Raw genomic sequence first — 13,732 nt, 5'->3', positions numbered from 1 at the left:
AACATGCCCCATTTATTTGTTAATGTTAATAAATGTTAAGGCAAGTGTTTGATATTGTTGATGTGAAGGAGAATAAAGTTTTCTATGCAGCATGATCTTTTGACAATGTATTAAGAGAGAGAAAAGCCTCTGAAAGCTGGTGGTCAATGTTATTTTCCTGCATGAGATGCGCTGGCAAATTGCTTGAGTATTTTAGAATTGCCCAGGGACCTGCTTCTAACACTAAAAATTCATAATTAAGAAAGATTAAACATTAAGCTGAAAAAAGTCTCATTCTCATACATTCCTACCCCTATAAATAATTATATCCATTGAGACGGGGCCATACATGTTAATGACAGACCAATGTTCAAAACAAAATGTAGCTTCTATAGATTAGAGAAAAATTATATATAATTACTTCACCCCAGCTCTGCCCCTAACATTGTCTAAAAATGCAGTAATTGTACTCAAATTGTAGTATATGCTACAATTAAATCCTGCAAATCAAATGTAGACACTCTGCAGGATGAAAGCTTTTATTGTTTAAAATGTCTACTTATCTGCATTTAAGCGCATGCACACTCACAAATTAAGGTCACATAATATGCATTTGAAGAGAAAGGTAAACGGAGCTGGATCTTGGATGTCAGATTAATATTGTAAAAGACAATGACCGTCTTGTTCTGTGAACAAATAGTATTACAGGTCTGAATTCTTTGGGTGTTTGTTACATGCATGCTCCTTCTGAATTCAGCTATTGTACTTACCTGAAGTTCTGGGATCGAAAGCAGCTCTTGCCAGGTTTGCTCCAAGTCCTCCAGAGGGTTTGATTCGGGTGCTGTGGATGGAAGGATTGCAGTAGTTCCTTGCTGCGTCTGATGAGGAGACATTGGCTGTGGACTGGTCTGGGCCGGAACAGGAGGTTCAAGGGCAACTGGACGAGACTAGAAACAAGTTTGTTTTAATTTGAAAAGAGAAGAGAACTTTTCTGTTGTCTGGCCTTTACCACATTTCCTGAGTTATGTTGCAAAAATCTTAAAAAGGAACAATTTAGGTTCCCTGAATCAGTATGGTTACATTTCCATACAAAAGCTTCCACACTGCTTTCAGTCACGATGATTGAAACAAACAGTTAATCTAGATAACACTTCAATCTGTCCATCATTTGATTGTTTAAAAACAAGTCTTAAATTTTTACCAAATTCACCAGACAGCCAACATAGTAAATTTAACAAGATCCAAACTGTAAAATGAATGTTTGTTCTTACAAAATATCTAAAATCTTTGCCACAGGAAGCAATATTTTCAAAATTTCAAAATATTGTTAACCCAGCAAACAGCACCTTTCTATGATTTTCAGTTAGATGGCAGGACAAACAATAAAAGGGCTTACCTCTATATCATTTACAAATGGAAATGACTCTGCAAGAAGCTGCATACATTCATCAAATGACAAAGCTCCATCATCTCTCTCCGTTATTTTTACAGACTATGTTGAAAATTGGTTGGCAACCAAAAATTTTTTATAACATTGGGGAGAGAAGAAGAGTAAAAAAGTTAATGAGATTTTTGCATATATTTGGAGATTAAAATTAGATGTATTAGTTATTTTTAAATAAATCTAGCAAACAGCAATACATGGTTCCTCAGAATTCAGCTGTGCTTCATACAGAGCTGTTAAAGTCTTTGTACCTGTGTAGGCTCTGTAATTCCTCCTGAGATTTCAGGTTCACTGTGCTTGGCTGGCCGAATGGCAACAAATTCACCTGTTTCTTCATCTAGCTGCAGCTGTGCCAGTAAAGCCTTCTCTTGTTCTTTCTGCAACTGTTCCTGCTTTTCCTTCTCAAGTTTCTTCTGCTTCTCTAGCTCATATTCTTTTTGTCTGTAGTTATAATCAAAATCTTCACGAACAACACCGAGATCTATGTCCTGCCTCCACAGGATGTCAATTAAATCAATGTTCTGTTTTTAAAAAATGCAAATGACAGGCCCAATTAATAGTAATAGTAATTTAAATACTAAAAATATTTACATTAAAATTTACTATTAATATTTTATAAAGTGTTGCTGGAAAACACACAAATGCACTAGCAAAGATACAAGACTACACACAAACAGACCGGGGCTGGTTATGAATATATTAATCTGATGGTTAGGTGGAAATGATTAACCATTTCATGTCACACCCACCCGCTCCAAGTTCAAAATGACACGACTAAATTGTTTCAAAGGCAAGGTATTCGCTGCTGAGCGAAATTAAAAGCCTAAATGTCTGTTACTTCTGCACCTTTTTCCTTTTAAACACCCTTGTAGGCACTGTAATAATTGGTTCCTGTTTTAATTTCAATACAATTTCACAAAAAAAATCCTGTGTAGCATAAAATTGGAAATGTTAAAATGTACATTAAATATAAATCTGGTATTTAAACATGAGCAGGATAAAGCATATCAATGAAAAATATGCTAGGTGTAGTTCACCTGCATGCTACTCCTCATTTGGTAAGGTAATACTCAAATGCAAGTTTTGCCATTTACAGCTAAAGGGAAACAGTAGACGATTCATGTATTATGAAAGACTGAACAGAAACATCTTCACTTCCTTGATTGCTCAATGTATGGCATCATCTTACTGGAAGAGAAGCAGTGGTCTGACTGGGTCTTAGTGAACTTGGGAAATTCCCGTTCAACCCCGTAACCACAAGAATGAGTTTATTTGCATAGTGACCAGGCGGGAGGAACAAGATGACAAAAACAAGCAGATACCTGTTCTGCACATCATTGCTAACTCAAACTGCAGCAAAATCAGATTTGGGCTATTCCCAATTGAGCCATTCCTTCCTAATTAAGAAGTCAGATGACCTTTTTCAGGGCCTCTAACACAGCAGTCTGTAAACCAGTGTAAGATAGCAGATCCTAGGCAAACTGGCCTGGAACTCTTGTGCTGTTCCAGTGGGACAAAGACCCATGAAACAGTACAATATGTGCAGAAACTTGTAACCCATGCAACGCTGTTTTTAAAAATAATTGGATAACACAGCAATGAAATTACACATTACAAGTAGTCACCCAAACAAGGCAGGAAATATCTAGGAGTTATCAAAACCAAATCAAGTACGATTAAATTTAATTCAATATACCTAATAAATTGAAGATTAGTCCAAAGGAAGGTAACCAAGGAAGTTCAGGTTGGTTTTACAATTCTAATTGGTCTACTACCAATTAGAATCCTAATTGTATTCACTGCCTCACTGGTGCCTTCATTGCTAAATTCTGGAATTATTTTCCTAAACCTCACCACCTTCAGATATTTTGCAAAAACCTACTTCTTCGACCAACTTTTTTGGTCACCTAGCTTAATACCTTGGGGCAGTTTATCACAAATTTGCAGCATAAAATGCTAGTTGTTCCAATAATGTTGTTCAAGGGAAGTTAAGAGTAACTGCAATCCTATGCTGTCTACCTTAAATCGAGTTTCACTTCCACCAATGGTCTTTGCTCCATGGTTAGAAAGCAAAAAGTAATAGGCGAAATGTGACATGTAAGTGTTATCCATATTCCAAGAACAAATACAATGATTTATTTATCTCTGATACTCACAGCCAACTTGTGAAGCTGATTGCCTGAAACACAGCACATCTTTCTTGCTGAAAATGCAGAAATTCAGATTTGGTCCCTGTACTGTCCTTTTTAGATTCTGGCTGAAGTGCACTGTTAGCTTGTTGTCTGAATGTTATTTTCTATGCTAGCAACAGAACGGTAATTAACCTAAGAAATGAAGGATTTCCTTTAGAAAAGTTTTTCATGGCATCTTTATAATCAAGGAACTGAATCTGCACAAAGAATGGATCCAAAGCAACATGGAAAAAAAAAGCAATGAACCACATCATTCCTGAATGCAAACTACAAAATCCTGTCCAAGGTCAACTGGGTCAGGTCTGCCCTGGGATTGATGAGTCACCCCAACCAAAATGTGTGCTGTACCAGGCAGGGTGATCTAAGAGCCTCACGCTCCTCAGGAATATGATTGCTTATGTGCAGGACAGTGGGGTTTGGGTGCTGGCTGCTCTACAAAATGGGGTTTGGAGAGGGAATGTGCAATCAGATCAAACTGCTCTATACCAACATCGTTAGTGCAGTCTCAGTAAATGATTGGGAACCAGAGCTTCCTGATCAGATCTGGAGTAAGGTAAGGCTGCCTGCTCTCTCCTACCTTGTATATTGTATAGGGCTATTTGCATCCGTCAGGCAAGCTGCGAGCCCGAGAGGGGTGAATTTTCCTGGTAGATGCCTGCAATTCAAAGCTCTCTGTACATGGATGACATTGCCATTTTCTGCTTGGATCTGCAATCAATGTGCAGACTCATAAGCTTCTGCGATCAGTTTTAGCTGGCCTCTGGAGCAGAGGTAAAAAGAGAGAGCATGTTCTTTGGGATTTAGGTCAACCGATCCTTCGCTCCCTTCATCAGCACAGATCACTTGAAGGTGCTGGGAATATGTTCAGAGGCTGGGACATGCACGTCATCAAAACGAAGCATAAACTGGTCTTTTGGGAGCATGGCTCCCTCTCCATTGCAGGTAAAAACCTTGTCATCATCAGGTGTGAGGCACTCTGTTGTTGTAGGTGGTGCAGATCTGGCCCATCCCCCAAGACTGCACTCTTTCAGTCACCCAAGCCACCTTCCATTTCATCTGGAAGTGTAAGATACACCACATATGCAGGGACTCCATGTGTGAAAATGTGGATAAGGGGGATGATGAATATGCTCAACAACATTGCCCTCATCCTGATGGCCACCTTTGCGAGTAACTGCATCAGCTGTGTGGAACCTTGGTGCACAAACACCAACTTTCACTACGTACAGGTTCTACCTGTCTTTGGCATTGCAAAGGATGGGACTGGCCAAGTTGTTGGACCATTCCGTATCACATGTTCTTTGTACAGAAATGTGTGAAGAACACTACCTTTGACCACTAGTCCATCAGGAAGTGGTCAGCACTTCAGGTCCTTGAAACCCTAAGGGAAAAAAAATAGAGGGTGGATCTTGTCATGTGGTTCCCTGAGCAGACTGTCAGGAATCATTTAGCAGAATGTCTCATCAGAAATTTCTAACAAGCTGTTTGGCTGTTAGTGAGAAGGGAACTAACCATGAGATCCATCATTATGCTCGATCGATTTGCGCTACTACACGCTACCCTCAAGGAAAAGTTGGGGGGGGGGGGGGGGGGAGCGGTTTTGAAACCATCATGCATCTCCTTCTGGGATGTACCTTTACAAAGAGAATCTAGAGAGAAAGACACAGCGATTTGTGTAGACATTTAGCCCAAGCAACTCCATGATGCTGTGTTCAATGTCTGTACCGCAGGACACACACCAAGTCAACCAGCTGCACCTGGAGGACCACTAACTTGGTGACACTCTTCAGTCTTCCTGAAACTAGTTGGTCTTTCAGTATAAGGAGTTGATCCCAACTGAGTGTTGCAGACTGGCACATTCCAAGATCCAGGACTACACGCTGAGGGACACACGAAAGCTTGGGCCTAGTGACGCCAAGGCAGAGGAGAGAAAAGTCACTGTCTGAGATCTTCCTGAAGGTAAACAGGAGTGTGTTCAGATGTTGGACCTCCCAGTGTCTCAAATACATGTAAATATTAGTATTGCATGTATAAGAGTTTTTTTTTGGATGGAGTCAAATGTTTTGTTTGTTTACTTGATATGCAACTGTCCAGAACCAAACTGCATTTATGACAATGTATATGTAGGGTTTTTAAAAATGAAAAGTATATTTTTGAAATAAAAAACATTTTTGTTGAACTTTCCTAACCAAACACTGGGAAACAAAAACCAATGTCTTCAGCACTCATCACAAACACTTTTCATGAGCATGTGAATTACTGACCACACATACTAAACCAGGCTACTCAACTGGTGTGTCCTGATAAGCTGTGTTTAAGCCTCATTTTGGGCTGGAGGAACATTTGTATTGGAATTCATCAGCGGTTTACAATAGAATTCTCGGCTTGCCTGATATACACAAGTGACATTGAAGTTGTCTCCCACACAGCAAGATCAAAGTCTACAGATCGTAGAAAACCTGGGAGTATTCTAAGCAGGGAGGTAAATGGTCCTGAACTCCTAAAAGGACAAAAAAAAACAAGTTGCTAGATTTGGAAGATGGGTGATCGATGGGAATCGACAGGAGATTTTGTGGTCAGGATCAGGATTCCCGGAAGGTACGTTGTCTCCCTGGTGCCACGGTCCGTGACGTCTCCGATCGGGTGTATAAGGTTCTAAAAGGGGAGGGCGAACAGCCAGAAATTGTGTTACATATTGGCAATAATGATATAGCCAGAAATAGGATTGAGGATATAAAAAGTGATTTCAGGGAGTTAGGATGGAAGCTGCAAAGCAGGACAAACAGAGTAGTGTTCTCTAGTTTACTACCGGTGCCACGAGATAGCAAGGTGAGGAACAGGGAGCGGGCACAGCTTAACACATGGCTGCGCAGCTGGTGTAGGAGGGAGGGCTTCAGATATGTAGACAATTGGGATGCCTTCTGGGGAAGGTGGGACCTGTACAAGAAGGACAGGTTGCATCTGAACTGGAAGGGGACCAATGTCCTGAGTGGAAGGTTTGCTCGAGTAGTTCAAGAGGGTTTAAACTAGTATGGCAGGGGATGGGAACCTGAGCTGTATACCAGAGGTGAGAGTTGATGCAGGTGAGGCAATAGCAAGTAGACCAGCTAGTGGGAAGGAACCAAGGGATCAGTTAAAGTGTGTTTGCTTTAACACAAGGAGTATCAGGAATAAAAGTGATGAACTTAGAGCATGGATCAGTACCTGGTGCTATGATGTTGTGGCCATAACAGAGACATGGGTTTCTCAGGGGCAGGAATGGTTGCTGGATGTTCCAGGGTTTAGAGCATTTAAAAAGAATGGGGGGGGGGGGGGGGGGAGGAGGAGGAGAAGAGGAGGGGGTGTTCTACTACTAATCAGAGAGGGTATCACAGCTACAGAAGCTTCCATTGACGAGGAAGATCTGCCTACCGAGTCAGTGTGGGTGGAAATTAGGAACAGCAAAGGAGTCGTCACCTCGCTAGGGGTTTATTACAGGCCCCCCAATAGCAGCAGGGAGATTGAAGAAAGCATAGGTCGGCAGATTTTGGAAAAGTGCGGACGTAGTAGGGTTGTAGTAATGGGTGACTTTAACTTTCCCAATATTGATTGGAACCTCCTTCGAGCAGAAGATTTGAATGGAGCGGTTTTTGTAAGGGGTGTTCAGGAGGGTTTCCTGACTCAGTACGTTGACAGGCCGACGAGGGGAGAGGCCATTCTAGACTTGGTGGTCGGAAACGAGCCGGGGCAGGTATCAGATCTTGTGGTGGGTGACCATTTTGGTGATAGTGACCATAACTGCCTCACATTCTACATAGCTATGGAGAAGGAGAGGATTAGGCAAAATGGGAGGATATTTAATTGGGGAAGAGGAAACTATGGCGCGATTAGACATGAGTTAGGAAGCATGGACTGGGAGCAATTGTTCCATGGTAAAGGCACTATAGACATGTGGAGACTGTTTAAGGAACAGTTGTTGCGAGTGATGAGTAAATATGTCGCTCCGAGACAGGCAAGAAGGGGTAAGATAAAAGGAACCTTGGATGACGAGAGCGGTGGAGCTTCTCGTCAAAAGGAACAAGGTAGCTTACATAAGGTGGAGGAAGCTAGGGTCAAGCTCAGCTCTAGAGGATTACAGGCAGACGAGGAAAGAGCTCAAAAATGGTCTGAGGAGAGCCAGGAGGGGGCACGAGAAAGGCTTGGCAGAACAGATTAGGGAGAACACAAAAGGCATTTTACACTTGTGAGGAATAAGAGAATGGTCAAAGAAAGAGTAGGGCCGATCAGGGATAGCATAGGGAGCTTGTGTGTGGAGTCTGAGGAGGTAGGGGGAAGCCCTAAATGAGTTTTTTGCTTCTGTCTTTACGAAAGAAACGAACTTTGTAGTGAACGAAACCTTTGAAGAGCAGGTATGCATGCTGGAAGGGATAGAGATAGAGAAAGCTGATGTGCTGAAAATCTTGTCAAACATTAAGATTGACAAGTCGCCAGGCCCGGACCAGATTTGTCCTCTGCTGCTTTGGGAAGTGAGAAATGCAATTGCTTCGCCACTTGCGAAGATCTTTGCATCCTCCCTCTCCACTGGAGTCGTACCTGAGGACTGGAGAGAGGCAAATGTAATTCCTCTCTTCAAGAAAGGAAATAGGGAAATCCCCGGCAATTACACGCCAGTTAGTCTCACGTCTGTTGTCTGCAAGGTGTGAGAAAGGATTCTGAGGGAAAGGATTTATGACCATCTGGAAGAGCATGGCTTGATTAAATGCAGTCTACACGGCTTTGGAGTGGGGCAGGTCATGCCTCACAAACCTTATCGAGTTCTTCGAGGATGGGACTAGAAACGTTGATGAGGGTCGAGCTGTGGATGTGGTGTATATGGACTTCAGTAAGGCATTTGATAAGGTTCCCCATGGTAGGCTCATTCAGAAGGTCAGGAGGAATGGGATACAGGGGAACTTAGCTGTCGGGATACAGAATTGGCTGGCCAACAGAAGACAGCGAGTGGTAGTAGAAGGAAAATATTCTGCCTGGAAGTCAGTGGTGAGTGGTGTTCCACAGGGCTCTGTCCTTGGGCCTCTACGGTTTGTAATTTTTATTAATGACTTGGACGAGGGGATTGAAGGATGGGTCAGCAAGTTTGCAGATGACACAAAGGTTGGAGGTGTCATTGACAGTATAGAGGGCTGTTGTAGGCTGCAGCGGGACATTGACAGGATGCAGAGATGGGCTGAGAGGTGGCAGATGGAGTTCAACCTGGATAAATGCAAGGTGATGCATTTTGGAAGGTCGAATTTGAAAGCTGAGTACAGGATTAAGGATAGGATTCTTGGCAGTGTGGAGAAACTGAGGGATCTTGGTGTGCGGATACATAGATCGCTTAAAATGGCCACCCAAGTGGACAGGGTTAAGAAAGCATATGGTGTTTTGGCTTTCATTAACTAGGGGATTGAGTTTAAGAGTCGTGAGATCTTGTTGCAGCTCTATACAACTTTGGTTAGACCACATTTGGAATACTGCGTCCAGTTCTGGTCGCCCTATTATAGGAAAGATGTGGATGCTTTGGAGACGGTTCAGAGGAGGTTTACCAGGATGCTGCCTGGACTGGAGGGCTTATCTTATGAAGAGGTTGACTGAGCTCGGTCTCTTTTCATTGGAGAAAAGGAGGAGGAGGAGAGGGGACCTAATTGAGGTATACAAGATAATGAGAGGCATAGATAGAGTTTATAGCCAGAGACTATTTCCCAGGGCAGAAAAGGCTAACACGAGGGGTCATAGTTTTAAGCTGGTTGGAGGAAAGTATAGAGGGGATGTCAGAGGCGGGTTCTTTACACGGAGTTGAGAGAGCATGGAATGCGTTGCCAGCAGCAGTTGTGGAAGCAAGGTCATTGGGGACATTTAAGAGACTGCTGGACATGCGTATGGTCACAGAAATTTGAGGGTGCATACATGAGGATCAATGGTCGGCACAATATCGTGGGCTGAAGGGCCTGTTCTGTGCTGTACTGTTCTATGTTCTATGTACTCGGCATGCATCCACAGCTTCAATATCCATTAGTGTGGAGACCAAAACTAGATGCAGTATTCCAAGTGCAGTTTATACAATCAAACTATAATATTAAGTTACCTTAAACGCCAGTAATAGTTTTCACTTTAGCTGTGGGGATTTATAATCCTCATGATATTACAACCCCATGTCTTAGATTTTTCATTGCTTAGGAAATCCAAAATCCTAGAATATCTAATGAATACTATATTAGCTGGACAACATTCAATAATCAAAATTGGAAGAATAAATTCTACAGACTTCATCCAATTGCATATCCTCATACCACATGACCCCTTGTCTTGTCATTTTTTAATGATTTAATGATTGCTTTATATGATTTTGCAATTTAAATATTGCGTTGAAAGGCAAATGCAGAAAAAAAACCTTAAATATTTATTGAAGGCTAAACCCAGCTCAGAAACATTCCATGTTTCAAACAGAAACAACAGAGATAGCAAAAATAGCTATTTAGAAGATTGTTCATTGCTGGATCTGCCCCAACTGCAGAGTGCAAGCCAGAGAGCAATACAACAGTTCATTCTAAGAGGGATGCACAGACAGCTGACCTTCTGCAATCAGAAAACCATCCAACCACATCTTGAAGGTGAGCAACAATAGCAGAAACATATTATACTGCACACAGTCTCTTAGTTAGGATAAAGCCCTCCCCCACCCCAACTCTCTGAAAAGTGACGATTTGAGTGCTTGGGGGTTCCTATTCAGTACGATTTATTTTGACACTTAAATTGATTGTCTCAATAACTTAAATAAACATAGACCCTCCAATCAGACACCTGCAAACCTCTCCATTTTGAGACAGGAGTTCTCAATTTGAGTTAAATTGAGGTAGAGTCAAACTGTAATGCTGTTCTATAATAATTGTACTCAAGTTTCAGTACACAGCACACAGTCAGAACAAACAATATTTACAGCTACCTTGGCTTAGTGCTCGCTCACTTGGTCGAAGCCAGACGTTCAAGGCACTCAGAGATTTCTTAAGTGCTATTATAAAGTCACACAGCATGGAAACAGACCCTTTGGTCCAACTCATCCATGCTGACAAAGTTTCCCAAACCAAACTAGTCCCACTTGCCTACATTTCACCCATATCCTTCTGAACATATCCTATTTATGTACATGTCCAAATGTCTTTTAAATGTTGTAACTGTACCTGCATTTATCACTTCTTCTGGCAGTTTATTCCACATAAAAAACTCACCTTCAGAAAATGTTGTCCCCTCAGCTCCCTTTTAAAATCTCTTTCTCCTCTCAGCTTAAAAACATGACCCGTTATTTTGAACTCCCATACCCCAGGGAAAAGGCCTTTACTATTCACCCCATTCATGCCCCTCATGGTTTTATTAAATCTCTATAAAGGTCACCCCTTTAAAATTGGAAGAATAAATTCTACAGACTTCATCCAATTGCATATCCTCATACCACATGACCCCTTGTCTTGTCATTTTTTAATGATTTAATGATTGCTTTATATGATTTTGCAATTTAAATATTGCGTTGAAAGGCAAATGCAGAAAAAAAACCTTAAATATTTATTGAAGGCTAAACCCAGCTCAGAAACTTGGAGCCTCTATGCTCCAATGAAAAAGTCCCAGTCTACCTAGTCTCTCCTTTATCATCAATTTTGGTATCGTTCACAAACATACTAACCACACTTCCCCAATTCTCATCCAAATCGTTTACTATTAATGACAAACAACAGTAGATCCAGCATCAATCCCTGCTGAAAAAACACAACAGCTGTTCGCAGGCCTCCAGTCCAAAGAAAACAACCTTTCACCACCATCCTTTGGTTCCTACCATCAAACCAATTGACAAGCTCTCCCTGAAACCCATATGTTCCAACTTATCTAGTCTACCAAACGGAGCTTAGTAAAGTCTTTGACAAGGTTCTATGTGGACAATGGTTTCTGCTCTGCCATGAATCTTTTTGGTTAAAAAAAACCAAGTCAAGTTGGTGACACACCATTTCCAAGCACAAAGCTAAGCTGACTATCCCTAATCAAATCATGTCTCTACAAATGCATGTAATTCTCTCTCTCAGAATCCCCTCCAAAAACTTAGCCACCACAGACTGGTGAGTGGTGGCTAAGTGCCATCTTTCAGGTGGTGCAAAAATACCATCCCGTACAGTCAGTTCTGCTATAACGCATGTTTCAGCGACAACGCAACTGACAAATAGGGGAATGCTCTTTTTAAAATACAAATTTATGTTGGCTATAAACACGATTTAAGAGGCTGATTGCAGCCAGAGGGGGATAAGGACAGTGCTCGTCAATTTTGAAAGAACTTTAACATCAAAGAATGCAAATCGACATTATTGTGGAGGCCTGGGGTGGTGTTAGTAAGGATTGCTTGCATGCAGTTTGGCAGAAGCGTCTCCCAAATATCATTCCAAGATTTGAACCACTTTGACCAGTCAGAGGAGCTCCCAAGAATCAAATAACATTGTGCTGATCTTGCAAAGCAAGTTGGATTTGAAGTAGTAGTGAGTGAGGATGTTGAACAACTGTTTAGGTCCCACTGTGAAGGCCGCTCTACATCTGATCTACAACTTGTCACTGAGGGGGAAGGGGAAGCTGGAGATGAAGATGAAGATGAAGTCCAGAATGAGGCACAATGAGAGCTTTCTGCTTCTGTTCTGTTTTGTCTTCTTTCCTGAGGGAAGTTGGGAAGCAGTTGCAGCTCCTAAAAAATAATGATTACAATGCAGCAAGGTAGTAGTTTGTGGAATAAGATCTTACTTGGCACCCTATGAACAGCTTCTTTATGAAAAAAGGGAAAGAGCAAAGCAGCAAACACTGGTCGTCTTTTGTTAAGCCAACCCACAAAGAAACACTGTCAAAAGGACAGTGAACTACAGCCATCCACTTCTGGATAAACTACTTTTCGCCCTAACCCTGCAACCACAACTGCTGATGCTGATGACAATTTTGAGCACGTGCATTAACAAGACAGCAGCCTCAAAACTTCCTTCCGCCACCCCCCCCCCCCCCCCCCCCGTCCACCCCCACCCCCCCATCAAGTCATCTTGACATTTTTTCCCCAAGGTAAGGTGGTAAATTTACTTTTATTTCATTATTAGATCGGAATTAAACACATTCATAACGTGCTATCCTCCGTGTTCAGCTTTTGAGTGGCATGATGGTTAGCACTGCTGCCTCACAGCGCCAGGAACTCTGGTTTGATTCCACCCTCCAGCAACAGTGTGCTGTGTGCATGTTCTCCTTGTGTCTGCATGGGTTTCCTCCCACAGTCCAACAATGTTCAGGCTATGTAGACTGCCAATTTAGCACAGCCAATCGTGTTCAGGGAAGTGTAGATTAGGTGGGTTATAGGGGAGTGGTTCTGGTTGGGATGCTCTCAGGGCCAGTCAGTGTTGGCTTGTTGGGCCGAATGGCCTGTTGTTTCAACACTGCAGGGATTCCATGATTTTTGAACAATTCTGTTTTGTGGTCTGCCCCAACCCCACGTTTCCCCATAGGGGAAAGTTATTACTATAGCATAATTTTCTATAACACGATGTTGTGTAGGAATGCAACTATCTTGTTATAGCAGAATCAGCTGTATGAGTATTTAAAGTGGGGAGTGGAGTTCTCCCAATGTCCCAAATAATGTTCATCACAACCAAAACTAGCAAATATAGAGTAAATTGGTTACTTTGGTTTTTACAAAAAGGAAACATTGTAAACACCAATAACATTTCTCAGATACTTCATCATCCATGAAGCACTTTAGGTCATGCAGAGGATAAAAAAATCGTGCAAGTTTTTTGCATGACCTGCAGTGACATCTGGCACACATGAACAAATCATCACACAAGAACAAAGCTAAAAGTGTGGTTTGTCTTCTATACCACATGGTTGCATAATCAGAAATCACTATTCCAAAGAGTCAGGGAAAATTACAAACCATGCATTTAAGACAATTCTGTCGTGCAAATAATTTTCAGTCTAACATGCTGTTGACAGTTATTAAATGCCTTTGTAAACATGTCTGTGTGAAGGAATTACTAGCTGAATAGAGCAACAATAAGACAAAAGCGGACTTGCCTCTAGAAATACCTGATGATTGTAC

At 41.8% G+C, this 13,732-nt stretch overlaps 1 protein-coding gene across 2 annotated transcripts in view; it reads right to left on the bottom strand.

Moving 5' to 3' along the window:
- Positions 1-13,732, bottom strand: part of nfe2l2a (nfe2 like bZIP transcription factor 2a) — a 36,702-nt gene that overhangs the window by 2,276 nt on the left and 20,694 nt on the right. For both annotated transcript variants that reach the window (XM_048534502.2, XM_048534501.2), the window contains exons 2-4: positions 1,675-1,944; positions 1,376-1,471; positions 750-926 (exon numbers count right to left, since the gene is read on the bottom strand). In XM_048534502.2, the coding sequence (XP_048390459.1) occupies positions 750-926; positions 1,376-1,471; positions 1,675-1,944 (543 nt within the window). The remainder of the gene's footprint in view (positions 1-749; positions 927-1,375; positions 1,472-1,674; positions 1,945-13,732) is intronic.

Source organism: Stegostoma tigrinum, chromosome 7 (genome assembly GCF_030684315.1).
Source record: "Stegostoma tigrinum isolate sSteTig4 chromosome 7, sSteTig4.hap1, whole genome shotgun sequence".
NCBI classification, from domain to species: Eukaryota; Metazoa; Chordata; class Chondrichthyes; order Orectolobiformes; family Stegostomatidae; genus Stegostoma; species Stegostoma tigrinum.
The sequence above is the reverse complement of the archived record's forward strand: the minus strand, read 5'-3'. Positions and strand labels throughout refer to the sequence as shown.